We start from the raw sequence: 16,945 nt of genomic DNA, 5'->3' as shown, positions 1-16,945 counted from the left end.
TAGAACTGTTTTTGGAAGGAACCTTCAAGGCCATACTGATTAACACCTACCGAAGAATTCTATATAATAGTGATAGTAGGAGCACCAGCAGTAGTGATAATAACAATAATGACTTTTAATAATAATAATAAAATGTTGATGATGATGACGGATTACCTTACTCATCCTGGAAATTGTAATTTCTCTTTGGTACTCTCCAACTTTATTCTCCTTGTGTTTGTCTAATCATCAAATTGAAGTTGGGTTCCACAGAGCACACATAGCTTCTTGCTCTATACAAGCTTTGGATGATGAGGGAATATCTCTGCTTTATCAGCAAGTCCTGTTTTCCCTGGGTGAAAACAGATAAATAGAAATTTGAGGGATGAAAGGACCCAGGAGACTGAGGGCAGTTGGGAAACAGATTGCTCATGAGAAGGTTGAAACATAATTTTCAATGAGATAGCCATCTTACCAAAATAAATGATAATGCTAATAGTCAGATGAAACAGATTACCATAAATATTTCACTTTATTAATCTTCTTATTTAAAAGGGAAGAAAGCATGTATGGTTCCATTATCCCTTGAAATAGAATTGCTGAATGGCTGAATAAATTGTGGTATATGAAAATTATGGAATATTACTGTTCTGTAAGAAATGACCAACAGGATAATTTCAGAAAGGCCTGGAGAGACTTACACGAACTGATGCTGAGTGAAATGAGCAGGACCAGGAGATCATTATATACTTCAACAACAATACTAGATGATGACCAGTTCTGATGGACCAGGCCATCCTCAGCAACGAGATCAACCAAATCATTTCTAATGGAGCAGTAATGAACTGAACTAGCTATGCCCAGAAAAAGAACTCTGGGAGATGACTAAAAACCATTACATTGAATTCCCAATCCCTATATTTATGCACACCTGCATTTTTGATTTCCTTCACAAGCTAATTGTACAATATTTCAGAGTCTGATTCTTTTTGTACAGCAAAATAACGTTTTGGTCATGTATACTTATTGTGTATCTAATTTATATTTTAATGTATTTAACATCTACTGGTCATCCTGCCATCTAGGGGAGGGGGTGGGGGGGTAAGAGGTGAAAAATTGGAACAAGAGGTATGGCAATTGTTAATGCTGTAAAGTTACCCATGTATATATCCTGTAAATAAAAGGCTATTAAAAAAAAAAAAGAAATAGAATTGCAGCCCCTAACTTGTTTCATCAGTGATTTTCTAACACTGGGCAGAAGGACCTTGTCAACAGTTTTATTGAGAGGAACCCAAACTGATGAAACTCTCATTACATTCTAGGTTACACATATCACGGCTCTGGAATCACCACTCATTAGGAGTTTACTGGGAAAGGCTCAAGACTTGAGATCTCACAAATAACTGAGGAGCTAATCCAGGCAATAAACATAGAACAAAGAGCCTAGGCTCTTCTCTTTTTCCTTCTTTAATTTTTTTCTCCCTGAAATCCCAGATTGGTTTCATGACTGCCATTATCTCTTAGTATAATTACACAGCTATGTGGAATGGGTGGCTGTATTTTGCTATGCCTTGTTTCCTAATGCCGTAGCAAATTTTCTCAGTTAAACAAGGCTTGGGGGGGAGGAGGTGGTTCTCATGCAAAATGAAATGAGAAAAGACTGAACTCAAAGAACCTGCAGAATATTTTGAGAAATAGATTCAAGAATGAATCCTAACAGCATGTAATGCAAACAGTTCAACCCTATTGAAATATTTCATTCCAGCTTTTAAATATAGGGACTGAAAGGCAATTAAGGGTGCATGGTTCCTTATTAATCACTTGTAAGCTTTTTTATGTTTGCAAAACAGTTTATAGTAATTTACTATGAGTAATGCTTTAGTGTGAACCTCTCTCCCAAGTCTGTTCTAATCATTCTTTTCTTTTTCTTTTTTTTTTAATAACAGAGACAGAGTAACAGAAAAAAATAAAGTATGTGGCTCAAGGCCACATAGTATTTTAGGAAGTGGGGATTATAATCCCTAATAGTAATATAAAATTAGGGAACTTGGATATGTTAATTCCAGGGACATAACTAGAGTGGGATCATTGGAGTTTGATCCTAGATGTAAATTTGGAGGGTGCTAATAATACATCTGTGAGTATGCTCAGCCCTTTTAAAGGGCTAAAGCCCCTTTAACCTTGTAGAAAATTCATGTTTGCCCTAAACAGACTTCTTCTCCACCAGGATGCATGACATTTGGGGTGTTTGTGGGGGAAATGTAGCATGTTCGTTCCAAGCACACATACACACACACACACACACACACACACACACACACACAATTCTAGTTGGTTCTGGCTACTAGACTGGGGAATTAAAGGTCCTAAGTGAACAGGATACTAATTAATAAACCAGTTTTATGTGGCTATTATGTGTGAAATACTGTTAGCTACTGGACATAGGCAAATATAAAGTAGTCTCTCCCCTCAAGGAATTTAAACTTTAACAGGGGGGAAACAAGGTGTACAAAATTCATATAGAATAAAAACAAGGCTGCCCCTTATCCCTTTTCCCTGACCTGCTGTCAGGAGTATACAGCATTCAGATCATACTGGCTCCTAAGAGCTGATTATTAAATTATCAGTGTAAGTATTTATATTCAGAAATCAGAAATGGGAAAATAGTGCAAATAAGGGCTTGAGTTATTGTTTTATTGGTTATCTAGGGTTAAGAGAATGATGGAGAAAATATGAATAATGAAGAATAAACTTAAAAATGTATCTTGTATGAATTTTTTTCAAGGGGAAGACCTGGTTATTAAATATTTTCCAGCAATCCTCAGCCCATTGTGTTCTACTCTGTCCCATCCTGATTCTTAGAACTGAGGACAAGAGATCATCTTATAATGTGGGATTTGCTCAAAGTGTACATCTTCCTCCCAAAAGGAAAAAGAAAGATAGAAGTTCTCTCTTGCTCCTATTTTTTCCTTTCCATTTAATCTAAGGCAGCTTTCCTTTTGATTGCCCTACTTTGAATGGGAAAACTTTCTCCTTTCCTTTGTCACCAGTGGCTCTGGAGATTGTGGCAAGGATGTCTATCATCTCCCGAGTTATTTTCATTTTATATATATTTCTGTTGGGGCCAACATCAAAAGCCCTGAGCTGCCTTCTGCAGAATAGAGATCAGCTAAACCATTTTCTCTGAATTTCTGCTACCTGAGTCAGTGGAAGGTTAAAGATATCAAGGTATTGGAGAAGGATGAGCCACAGGAGCATGAATTTCAATGCCTATTTTGCTTCTTATTCAAACCTATACTCACACTGAAGGTCATAAAACTGGGGACACCATGGAGACTGTCTTAGTCAAACTATCTCCAGCACCTGAACCATGACTGGTTGTCACCATTATTGGTGATGGTATTGTCATTGTTGGGAAATAGGTTAAAGGAATGAGAATAAACCTTCAATTTAGTTGAAGGAATAGGGATACAGTTGACTCTGTGAGAGCATAAAGCTCCTGCTTTGTTTTGGTGGAGAGGAGGGGAGAAAGAAGTCATGTGTCTAATGATTTTCTACTTCAACTAATTATTCTAACTGCTAAACTCACTTTTGAGCCTCCTTTTTACCCCCTCTAAGTTTCTTTGCCCTGAGGCAATATCCATTTCTATTTTGTTATTATTGTTCAATGATTTTAGTCATGTCTGACTCTTCCTGGGATTTTTGTGGCAGAGATATTAGAGCCCTTTGCCTTTTTTTTTCTTTTACAGTTAAGTTTACAGTTGAGGAAACTGAGGCAACAAAGGATAAATGATTTGACCAGGTCAACTAGGCAGTAACTGTCTGATGCTGGATTTGAACTCAGAAAAAGGGGTCTTCCTGACTTTAGCCCAGCATTCTACTCACTGTACCACCTAGCTACCTTATCTTTATATAGGGAAATATGCAAAATATCTGTAATATAGTGGAAAGATTCCTGGACTTAGAATCAGAAAATTTGGGTTCAAATTCATAACTCTATTTCTTGTAACTTTGACAGGTCACACTCTTTCCAGCTTCCTTCCTCTAATAAAGAACATAATGGTGAACATGAGCAAAGAGGGGCAGTCCACTCAGTATTTGTGCCTACTACATACTGGGGATACAAAGACCACATACACACACACGTATAATTTCTATTTGGGTTAATACATGAAGAAGTGGATCCTACAATGTGCTTTAAGAAGGGAGAAAGGGCATGGATCAAGGAAGGCTTCACTGAGGAGGCAGCATGTAAGCTGAACCTTGACCAAACAGAAGGATTCAAGCAGAAGAAAGAGAAGGAGGAAAAAGAATTATTGGGATCTTTCTCTCTCTCTCTCTCTCTCTAATATATATGTATATACACTAGATAGGATGCTGAATTTGGTCAGTGCATAAATGTAAGTGGGATGCATAAAGGTCAGTAGTGGAAATAAGATGGGAGACCTTTAAATTACAAACTGAGGCACATAGCAAATATGATGGTGAGTCACTGATGGTTATTGAGCAGAGGAGTATCATGATCAATATAGTGTCCTAGAAAGATAATTTTTAGTAGCTGTGTGAACAAAAAATAAGTTGTGAAGGGGAAAGAATGGAGTCAGGGAGACCAAGTAGAAGGTTTTCAAATAGTCCAGATAAAACATCAGGTGGGTTTGAATTGGGTATGGTTTATGTGAAAAAGGCTGATTTTCTAGATATGAGAGATGTATTAGACATGAACTAGACAGAGCTTGACAAGTGATTGAGTGATGAAGGATGAAAAATGGAAGAAGACTCAAGTTTTACTCTTAGGTAATATTCTTAGGTGACTGGGAGGATGTCTATACCTTCAACAGAAATAGGGAAGGTTGCTGGAGGGCTTTTAATACCATAGGAACCCTCTGAGACATATGCTATTTATTATTTCCATCTTACATTTGAGAAAGCTGAGGCTGAGAAAGGCTATGAATTGTCTATATTATCCAGGAATAAAGATTACCTTGCACTGATTAGTACATGCTTTGTAGTTCCAAAGTGCCAGATTTTAGGGGAAAGGATTGAAAAAACTAGTGAGTACCAGGAAGAACATGACCAAGATACTGACAGGGTTTGATGAAGACCCTGACACTTGAATAACAGTTGAAAGAACTGGGAATGTTTAAACCAGAGAAGAGATGCCTAAGGAGGCAAGGGCAGATGTGATCACTGTATGAAAGGTTGTCTTGTGGATTGGAGGATCACAAAATTATAAGTTTAGATCTAATGGGAGATTTGAGATGGGATCCCCTCATTTTACAGGTGGGAAAACTGAGACCCATTGAATTTATGTGACTTGCCCAAGATCACACAGTTAGCAAGAGCCTAACACAAATTCCAAACTCAGATGTTCCCAATTTTTAAGACTAATGCTCTAGTCATTTCAGCTTTTTCTACTTGGACCCAGATAGAGCCAATAGGCTGAAGCAATAGATGGAAGTTACCTCTAGGCAAGTTTCACCTTGATGTAAGGAAAAAACCAAAACATTTCAATAATGTCCCATAGTGGATTAGACAGCCAAAGGAGACAATGGACCCCTCCTCATGAGAAGTCTTTGTGCAAAAGTTGCTTGACCAGTTGTTGAGCAATAGCTGGGATGAGACATTCTCTCAATTACCTCCCTCCCAACTTGGAAAATCACCATGGAATCCATCATTCTTTGAGTTGAGAAATGAATAAATAGTAAAGGAGACAGAAAATTGAGAATATTCTTTCTAGGAGTTTGGTCCTGAAAAAGGAGTAGAGACAGAATAATAGATTAAAAATGTGGAAGGATCAAGCACAGATAAGAAACCAAGTGTGTTTGTGGGCATCAGGAAAGAATCCCTCGTTGATGTTCAATCATATCCAACTCTTCGTAACCCTTTTTTTTTTTTTTGGATTTTCTTGGCAAAGATAATTGAGTGGTTTGCCATGTCCTCCTCTAGCTTATTTTTAGAGATTAGGAAACTGAGGCAAACAGGTAAAGTGATTTGCTCAGGGTCACACAGCGAGTGTCTGAGACAAGTTTTGAACTCAGGTTTTCCTGACTTCAGGACTGGTGCTCTATCCTGTCCCATTTAGCTGCCCCTCACACCTCACAAATGAACAAATATGGACAAAGAGGGGAATAACCAATGATGAAGGTATAAAAAGACAGGCACGCTAATGCATTGTTGGAGGAGCTGAGAATTGCTGTGACAATTCTAGAAAGCAATGTAGAATTATACCAAGTGCCTAAATTCTCATACACTTTGGCCTAGAAATCTCACTGCCAAACTTACACCCCAAAGACGTCAATAGTAAATAGAGAAAGATTCCACATACACCACCATAGACCAAATATTTACATCACTTTTTTTTTTTATAGAAGCAAAGAATTGGAAATAAAGTAAAAATCAGCAATTTTGTTTTTCCCTCTCAGGGTTTCCACCACTTAGGACGATGCCTTGTACATAATAGGTGCTTAATAAATGCTGGTTGACTTGGAATAGCTGTGAAGTTAGTGAGTACACAATTTATTAGTATTTTTACATAGGAAGGAACCAGAGCTTGGAAAGACTAAATGATTTTTCCACAGTGACACAAGAAAAAATATTACGAGAGGATTTGTACCCCATTTTCCTACTGCAAATTCCAATGTTCCTTTCTCTTTGTGCTCTGGCTTCCATCATCCAGCTAAACAGAAAGCTTTCTGTGATATACATGAAGGAGAAAGAAGACCATATATAGATATAATTATATTATATATAATATATAATAATTATATATATACACATATTTATACATACATGTCTATATGGATGTCTGTATTATATATACTTATCTCTATACATGTACACGTATATACATTTGTATTTTCATCTACCTATATAGAGATATATCTTTATGTTTGTATTTATACAAATAAATACATGTATACACACACACATATCTATAACGAGACAGGGAAAGAAGAAGACATTTAAAAAAAAGGCTCTTTGCTTTGACTTTAACTCCCAGACTCCTCCTCTCTTCTTCCTATGGAGTTTACCAGGAGGTACATCAGTCTTTGGACTCTCCCTGTTGTGCCAGTACTTCCACCCCCACTGTTTTTAAAAGACCCAGAAAATATTTTTTCTTGCTTATGGATAAATCTACCCAAAAGGAGGATTTGACTTTCCTTGATAACATTCAGTTTCCTTGAGTGTAATATTTTTTAAAAAGATTTCTATGACTCAAGCTTCTGATGTATTGAAAATATGAGTGTGTGTGTGTGTGTGTGAACTGCTTTTGGGAGGGGAGTTTTTTCTTTCTCTGTCTCTCTCTGTCTCTGTTTATCTTTCTCTGTCTTGGTCTCTCTGTCTCCGCTTCTGTTTCTCTGATTTGATTTCTCTGTATCTGTCTCTCCATCTGTCTCTGTCTCCATCTCTCTGTCTGTCTGTCTTTTTCTTTCTCTCTCATGATGAGGGAGCTGTGTGGTTCAGTGGATAGAGATCCTAACTTGAAGGCAGGAAGAAGAAGTCAAAACCCGCTTACTTACTAGCTCTTTTGGCTCTAGCTCACTGACTGCTTCAATTTCCTCATCAGCAAAATGGAAGTGATAATTATAGCATCTACCTCCCAAAGTTATTGTAAGAATAAAATGAATAAAATGGTAAAGTACTTTGCAAACCTTAAATGCCAGTTATTATTATTTCCATTCACTGAAGTCACTGTTAGTAACAGGGAAGTCATCTTTGACATCTGCAGAAAATAAGTAAATATGTTCCCCAAACTCTCAATTCCTACGATCTCCTTGTACTGCATTCCCGACAGCTCCCGATGTTTACTTCTGTCTCCTGGAGTTAGCAAAGCACCTTCCTCCCACATGAACCATCAGTAGCTGGCTGCCTGCTGGACAGGAACTGTTGATTACACTGGACTCCATACAAAATTAAGTCCTAGCACTTTTTGTTTAAAAGGATTCTATTATTATTACCATCATCATCATTTTAATTATCATGGGCAAAGTAGAATGTTATAAAGAAGAACAGAAAAGAGACTCGTGTGAAATGGAACCTCTGTTCCACAGAATTTTTGTATACATACATGCATGTTTATACATATATATGTATATATGTATGTGAATGTATATATAATTGTGTACATGTGTTGTGAGTATGTGAATGTGGGTACTTGTGTATGTATATGTCTATGTATATGAGTATGTTTATATGTGTGTGAATGTATGTATGTGTATGAGTGTGTATATATTAATGTGTATGAGAGCATATGTATGTGTTTATATGTGAATATATTGTGAATGTATTTTTATGAGTGTATGTGTTTGAATATATGTGTGTGAGAAAGTGTGAATGTATGTAAATGTGTGAATATGTACTTTATATATGAATGTATGTGTAGGAGAGGGTGTTTGTCTATGAAACTGAGCATAATATCAATACAAGTTTCTCACTTTTCTGGGTCTCTTGCTGTTTTCTCTGTATTTTTATTAGTGTTAACACTTTATGCTCATTTTCTTTTCTTCTCCCTTCTCTTTCTTCTAAGAAAGATGAAGAATTTACCAAGAAACAGAGATGATATGAAAAGGAAAGATATCAATAAAATTGAACACATTTTCCCTTTATACTCACATCATTATCACAACTCAACAAAAAACTCCTCACCTCTCCTGCCCCTACCAGAAGCCCTCCCTTGTAGCCAGTGAATAGAGAAAATGAGCTCATTCCCAGCATACTTTGCGTCCTGACTTTCCCTTGTTGGTTTTCATTGGGCAGGTCAACATTGGTATTCTCGTGGCTGTGACCAGAGTCATCTCCAGAATCAGCGCAGAAAACTACAAGGTCCATGGAGAGGCGAATGGTTTTAAGTAAGTCCTGTCTCCATGGCGTTCATGTGGAAACACGTTAATACTTCAGGGGCTCAGAGTGGGGAGGCAGGAGACCCAGAATCTGCTTGTTCCCAGGCTGGTTCATTGCTAGCCATGAGACTATGGCCAAGTCCCTTCTGCCTCTAGACATCAGTTTCCATATTAATAAACGGAGGATGATATACTTTTCCTGGCTTCTTCTTGGGACATTGGTAAAAAATGAATATCCAAGCAAGAGTAACAAAGCTTGGGAAATGGGAAAACACAGCCCTTTATCACGGCTCACATTTATATAGTAATGTGAGCTTTGTGAAATATTTTACTTACATCATATTAGGTAATCCTCACAATAATAATCCAGTGTGGTGGAGTCTCTGTTTATTTCCATTTCACAGATAGGAAAATTGAGCTTCAAAGAGGTCAAATAAGGTATAGCTAGTAAGCATTAGAGGCAGAAATTGAATCCAAGTCATCCTGATTCCAGATCATACTAATCTGCCTCTAATATAACAAACCTTAAAATGCTGGATAAATGCTAGTTACTAGTAACTTCTTCTTCTTCTTCTTCTTCTTCTTCTTCTTCTTCTTCTTCTTCTTCTTCTTCTTCCTTCTTCTTCTTTCTTCTTCTTCTTCCTTCTTCTTCTTTCTTCTTCTTCTTCCTTCTTCTTCTTTCTTCTTCTTCCTTCTTCTTCTTTCTTCTTCTTCTTCTTCTTCTTCTTCTTCTTCTTCTTCTTCCTCTTCCTCTTCCTCTTCCTCTTCCTCTTCCTTCTCCTCTTTTAAGGTCCACAGATGTCATATAGTCCCACTTTCTCATTTTATAAAGAGGTGGCTGAATACCAAAGAGCAATGAATTGTGCTATATTATGGGAGGACTACAACAGTTAGATAACTTAGGGTATAAAGCATCCAGCCTGAAGACAGGAAGGCCTGAGTTTGGATGTAGACTCAGACATTTACTAGCTGTGTGACTCTCGGCAAGCACTTAACCCTGATTGCCTCAGTTTCATCATGTATTGAAATGAGCTGGAGAGGGAAATGGGAAAGCACCCCTGTATTTTTGCCAAGAAAATCACAAATGAGCTCATAAAGAGGTGGGCATGATTGAAAAACAACTCATCATCATTATCAACAATAAGAACTATACAGGAAAAGGAAGATGAAGGTCTCATTGTATTCAACCCTTCTCAGACCTTATCTAAAGTTTTGGATTCAATCTTGGCTTCCATGGTTTAAAAAGGACATTTAGAAGGGGAGAGAGTCCAAAGGAGTGCACCTAAAAGGATGAAAAGCCTTGATCTTAACTTTATGAAAATTAGTTGAAAGAACTGTATGAATTTAACTTGAGAGAAGAGAGACTTTTGGGGCTCTTGTGGAGAAGGGATCTGGGAGCAGACAGAGAACAGAACTAGGAGCAATGAGTGGAAGCCACAAGCTATAACATTTTGTGGAGGATTTAATTTTGAGCTGCAAGACCTATAATTACCTATAATTACCAGCTGTTTAAGCAAGCTCCTTGAGGGTGGACCTTTTCTATTTTCATAGGTGCATACTTGATGTTTACTTAGCACAGAGCCTGGTACACAGTAAATACTTAATAAATACTTATCAAAATCAGCTATGATAGACTTGGCTCTTCTCAGCAATTCAATGATCCAAGGCAATTCCAGTAAACTTTGGATGGAAAATGCCATTCACATCCAGAGAGAGAATTATGGTGACTGAATACAGATTGAGATGTATTGTTTTCACCTGTTTTTAAAATTTTCTTGTGGTTTTTCCATTTTCTTCTGATTTTTCTTTCCCAACATGACTCGTAGAAATATGTAAAAACTATATATGTATAATCTAAAAAAAATCAAAATTAAAATGCAAGAAAAATACTTATTGATTATTGGCCATGGGCAAATCAATGAGCTTTTCTGTCCTCAGTTTTATCGTTTGTAGAATCTGTAAAATGAGCTTAAACATGGTTGAATTTCCAGATGTAAAACTATGGTGATGTTGCCAAGAGGCAAATTTAACATGGATGTAAAGAGGAAAACTTTTCCTCACAATATCCAGAAGTGGGATGGTCTGCTTAGGGAGGAGGTAGCTTCCCTTTCTTGGGAAGTCTCTGAGCAGAGGTTGAAGGACAACACTTATCAGAGGTCAGTAGCAGGGATTCCTTTCACATTTGGCTTAGATTAGATTGGCCATCACAGTTCCTTTTAACTCTCAGATTCTATGGTCCTAAAATCCTATGAATTGAACTCAAATTCTAGATGTAAGATCTATCCTATTATCTAAGTAAGATAAGTTTTGGGCAAGACATTCAACCTGCACAACCCTCAGCTTCCTGCTCTGTGAACTGGCAAGTTCAGATCAGAAAGCCTACAAAATCCTCCCAATCTCTTGATCTATGATCCTGGGATTTCCAAGTCAAACTTAGCCGACTTCCCAGTCTTGCTACCTATGATGGGTCAATGCTTTCCTTATAAATTTACTATGGCTGTATCCACTTTCAGGCTGGAACACTTAGGCTGATTTCTAAAATGCCAGCAATTTTCATCTCTCAGTGGCACTGGCATAATTAAAGTTACTTTTGTTACACTACATCATTTTTGAAGTGAAAGGGAAAACAGTAAATATGCCTGCACCAAAAATCTATAAGACAATTATTCTGCAATGAATTCAAAACATTAGAAATTAAAATGACAAGCTTCCAGAGCCTCATGGCCTTCAGAAACCCATAGAAGGAGGCAGTATATATATAGAGAGAGCTGGCTTGGCCATGGACAGTAGGGATTTATTTGAAATAAACCTCTGCTTGATTGTTAGTGGAGTAACTGACTGTGCTACTCTCCAGTAAGGCCAGTTAGGAGGCTGCCATCATACTGTGGTAGGTCTTTGGTGGCAGAAGATCTGGATTCAAATCTTGTCTCTATTACATATTTCCTCTATAACGTGAGCAAATCATTCAGCTTCTCTGGACTTCAGTATTTTTTTGCTAATTTTTTGCCACTGACCTCTTCAAGGTCAGAATAGCAAATCTCTAATGGCTTCTCACTTCCCAGTATTCAGGACTGTCCAGTCTGGCTGGGAACCATGAAACCTGGATGAAAGCAGCTCACCTGACTTTGAATCCCCCCTCAGCCACTTGTGGAGTCTAAGGAAAAAGACACATCACTTATAAAAGCTAAATGTTGTTTTGTGGCTGTTTTATAACTTAAAATTGTCTCTGATTTTATGAACTCAGTTGGGTTTTTCTTGGCAGAGATATTGGAGTGGATGGCCATTTCCTTCTCCTGCTTATTTTACAGACAAGGAAACTGAAGGCAACAGGATGAAGTCACATATGTAGCTAGATAAGATGAATCTTTTTGTTTTCAAGCCAAATATTCTGTCCACGGCACCACATTTATATTTTGTTGAGCCATTTCAGTTGCTGCACTCTTTGTGATTATATTTGAGGTTTTCTTGGCAAAGACATTGGAATGGTTTGTCATTTCCTTCTCCAGCTCATTTTACAGATGAGGAAACTGAGGCAAACAGCATTAAGTAACTTGCCCAGGATCATACCATTAGTAAATGTATAAGGACAGATTTGAACTCAGAACTTCTTGACTCCAGCCCCAGAAAAACAATAGCAAAATCATCGAACTACTTATTTTTTGAGGATGGTTATATAAAAAATGCAAAACTAAAAGAGCTTTAAATATATAAGTTAAGATGATAGCAGTCATCTAGTGGAAGGGGGAAGGGAGGGAGAAAATGCAAAACTGAAAGAACTTTACACATATGAGTTAAGATGATAGGATCTGGGGGTAAGGAAAAGGGAAGGAGAAAAAATTTGGAACACAAGGTTATGCAAGGATGAATGATGAAAACCATATATATGTTTTAAAAATAAAAAGCTTTATTAAAAAAGATGATATTAGAGACAGCAAATGGGCAGATTGATAGAGATAATTGACAGTTGATAGATGGAGGAATAGGCAAATAGATAAACAACTGATAAACAGATAATTGATAGTAAAGTAGATAATAGGATAGAAATAGAAAGTAGATAGATGGTAGGTAGTTATATAAATGTAGCAGATAGATAAATAGAGATAAATAAATGGAAGTATAGACATATAGAAATCTATATATCTAGACATTAATCTAAATATCTAGACACCTGGGTATCCAGATAGCAGTCTATGTAGTTAATAAATACAAGGTCTTTTGGAATTACGTAGGCACAGGAGCTGGTGCACCAGGAAAGCCTTAAGTAGAAGATAATGCTTACATTCAGCTTTGAAGGAGTACAAAAGTTGTTGGAAATGAAGGTGATTTTGCAGGGATTTCCAGATATGGAGGACAGGCAGTCCAAAGGCAAAAAATGGAGTTTCTTTCCATGAGAGATCATCTATCCCCTAGGGTTCATGGAAAGAAGAGGATGGATAATTTTCCTACTGAGTTCAGCATGAACATGTCAGTGAATTATGGTCTCAAATTAGCAGATGAAGAAAGCTTGACTTATGTTGGGTCAACCTGCTGAAGGATGCAGGTTTCCTCATGTAGGCAGTGACATGGAGCCAAATGGACATTGGAACAGAAGGATAACTAATCCATTCTGTGGCACTTCTTGCACGCTTTGTCACCAAGATCAATGTGGCAATTTCAATAAACAAACTCCTTTGGTCGGGGAGAATCTGCTGAAGGTCAATGAATGCTCCATGGAGCCCCCATCATTATAGGGATCTTGTCAAAGGACCATAAGGGGACCATACCTCATCAGGCATTTAGTCTGGTGGAAACTCTTAGGTGCTCTCTAAAAAGCTTGAAGGACTAGAAAGGAAAGAACTCAATGCATCCCGACAAACATTTATTGAATGCTTACTTACTGTGTGCAAATCACTGTCCTACATACTATAAGGGAATAAAATCCATTATGTTTCCTACTCTATTCCCCTGACTCCCATCATTCAGGTGTTTTATTTATACTATTTATTTGGCATTTATCCCACAGAATCTTGTGTTATTCAGGCAATTCAGTGGTACATACAGTACTAGAACACTAGCCTTGGAATCAGGATGCTGTTAAGATATTTCCTTCTTGTCCCTTTTCCCCCTTTAGGGGATTTCCTTGGCAAAGATATTGACTTGGTTTGCCATTTCCTTCTCCAGATCATTTTACAGTTGAGGAAACTGAGGCAAACAGGGTTAAGTGACATGCCCAGAGTCCCACAGCTAGTGTCTGTGCCAGATTTAAACTTAATAGGATGACTCCAGTCCTGGCACTTAATACATTGCACCATTTGAGTTCATATGCATCCCAGGACATTTACTAGATATGGGAACATGGACAAATCGTTTAACCTCTCAGCCCCAGTTTCCTCATTTTTAACATAAGTGAGGGTTTGCAATCTGTCTTCTCTGAAGTTTGTTAGTTCTACTTCTATGATTCTATGAGCTCTCTACTAAATTATAAACTCTTGGAAGGCAGATACTATTTTTAATCTTGATATCTTATTCCACTTTTCTTGTAGTGGATCCATGGTCAACATTTACCCAATGACTGGATAGATAAGATTAACTCATTCTAAGTGATGCAGTGGACAGAATGCTGGACTTGAGTTCAGATTTCTGCCTTAGATACTTCCCAGCTGTGTGACCCAGTTCTGTGTCATTTAATCTCTGTCTGCCTCAGCATCTTTAATTATTAAATAAAGATCACAATAGCATCTCCCTCACCAGGATGGTTGTGAGGATCAAATGAGATAATGTTTAGCACAATGCCTGAGAACTAGTAGGTGCTTTATAAATACTTATTTCCTTCTTTCCAAGAAGTGAGAGGATGACAGAAAAAGAAAAAGAGAAAGAGGTTTGGGAAACAAAGGAGGAGGGATTGGAATACCTCTATTTTTCTCTGCTTTGGTTTCCATCTTTGCATCTGTAGAATATAATCATTTTTCCTGATATAGATGGTCTGATTTTCATGAGCAGAGATTGAAAAGGTAATCCTGTGTATATGTGTGTGGGCTTTTTTTTCTTTTTAAAGGGGGCTAAATTACACTGGTTTCAGGAAATAAAGAAGAGACATAATAGAGACTAGTGGGTGCCAGCAGAAGTCTGAGTCTCTTGCTGTTCTGCAAGGGTAGTTACTGCTTGAAATCAGCCTTCTCTGGTCAGGCCCCCACAGAGCTGTCTTTCCAGGGTACGCTATTTTGCATCCCATTTGTCCCAAAGATAGAGTCTCGTTAGCTTCATTCCCAGCAAATGACTGAGGCGGGGGCTTATTGCTTGCTTTCTCACTGTCTCCTTGGAAATGGGCCATTGAGTTGGAAAAAATCAGGATCATTTGTGTAAAATGTAGACTTCATAAGTTGGTGAACCAGAAATGATAGCTATCACAACCAGCCACAAAGAAAGCAATTATAACATAATTAGAAAAATCCGAGAACCTTTTTTTTCTGATTCAGTCCTTGTTTCAGAGTTAGCATTTTGCTTGCCTGGGCTCAAGAACTCAATATTCACCCAGTCTACATGTGTAACCCTTTATAAGTTCCTCCAACATGCTTGTTTTGGTTTTTTCTTTGCTGATTGGGCCATTATTGAACTAGATACAAGATTCATAGAATCAATATGGAAGGGGCCTTAGCAGCTATGTGTAGAGTGAACAAAACCTGAGTCCAAATTTCAACTCTTATGAGAACTGTGACCCCAAGTCATTGATCTAACATCTTTGGGACTTGGCTTCCTTATCAGCAAAAAGACGGGTTTGGACCCCATCATTTCCAGCTCTAGAGCCATCTAGAGTTTTACTATCCATCTGCTTTATTTAAATTTGTAGGCAGCTAGATGGTATAGTGGATAGAATATTAGTAATAGTTCAAATTTAGTCTTAAACTTTTTCAAACTGCATGACTTTGAGCAACTCATTTGAATTCTGTTTGCTTCAATTTCCTCAGCTGTAAAATGGGGATAATAATAGTATATTTCAGGATTGTTGCTTGGATAAAATGGGATAATATTTGTAAAGTACTTTGCACACTTTAAAGCTTTATATAAATGCTAATTGTTATTATTATCATGTTAGCTATTATTATTGACAATATTAATGAACCTCTAAATAGTCACAGGCTTTCAATTTCCTCCCTTAAGATCGTTGTGTTTTTATTTTATTTTTTGTTCTTAATGTAACACACAATTTATGACTTTAAAAGCACATTTGGATTCACTCAATGATTGCTCTCTTTCAAGGAGATCATTTCCAGGATGTGAAGATCATAGCTAAATAATTCATCATGTTTTTGTTTTCCAAAGACATGCTCCTATTAATTCTGTATCAAATGTGTCTCCATTACCATTAAACTCTGTCCCTTTTTCTTGTTGGTTATGGGAATCAAGAGTGGATATCAAAATGAGATACTTTGTCTAGAGATCCAAATTTGGGATAAAAAATCCTAGGTATACATACCAATGGCTACATAAGATAGTATATGTAAAATGCTTTTTTTTTTTTTTTAAAAAAAACAAAACACAGAGTATTATATAAATGCTAGCTATGTTAATTCTGCTTGGTAGCATATAGAGACAGCGAGGTGTCCCAGTGCCTGGAGGGCTAGATCTTAAGTCAGTCAAGACCAGGGTTGTTGTGAGGATATAATCAAATAGTCATAAAGCCCTTTACAAATCTTTAAAAAAAATATAGTTATTAGTTGTCATCATTACTATTACTTATACTACTACTATTTCTAACATCACTATCTTTATTACCACCACCACTGCTACTACTATAACTACTACTGTACTACTACTACTACTACTACTACTACTACTACTACTATTACTACTACTACTGCTACTATTACTATTACTACTCTTACTACTACTACTACTGTACTACTAGTATTACTAATACTACTACTATTACTACTACTACCACTACAACTACTATTATTATTACTACTATTACTACTACTACTACTATTACTCCTCCTCCTCCTATTACTACTACTACTACTACTACCACCACCACCACTACTACTACTACTATTAATAATCTTCATTTCTTTGGGAAATTCATTCATCAGCTCTGGGCTTTGATTTACTCATTGGAACATGGAGGGTAGACCAGGTGGCCATAAGGT

The 16,945-nt window shown here is 37.2% G+C and overlaps 1 protein-coding gene across 2 annotated transcripts in view; it reads left to right on the top strand.

Moving 5' to 3' along the window:
* Positions 1-16,945, top strand: part of ADGRD1 (adhesion G protein-coupled receptor D1) — a 437,033-nt gene that overhangs the window by 387,693 nt on the left and 32,395 nt on the right. For both annotated transcript variants that reach the window (XM_023496952.2, XM_031948389.1), the window contains one exon: positions 8,737-8,828. In XM_023496952.2, the coding sequence (XP_023352720.1) occupies positions 8,737-8,828 (92 nt within the window). The remainder of the gene's footprint in view (positions 1-8,736; positions 8,829-16,945) is intronic.

The sequence above is a fragment of the Sarcophilus harrisii genome, chromosome 1, assembly GCF_902635505.1.
Source record: "Sarcophilus harrisii chromosome 1, mSarHar1.11, whole genome shotgun sequence".
In the NCBI taxonomy this organism is placed as follows: domain Eukaryota; kingdom Metazoa; phylum Chordata; class Mammalia; order Dasyuromorphia; family Dasyuridae; genus Sarcophilus; species Sarcophilus harrisii.
Note: the sequence above shows the minus strand (reverse complement) of the source record. Positions and strands in the feature narration are given on the sequence as shown.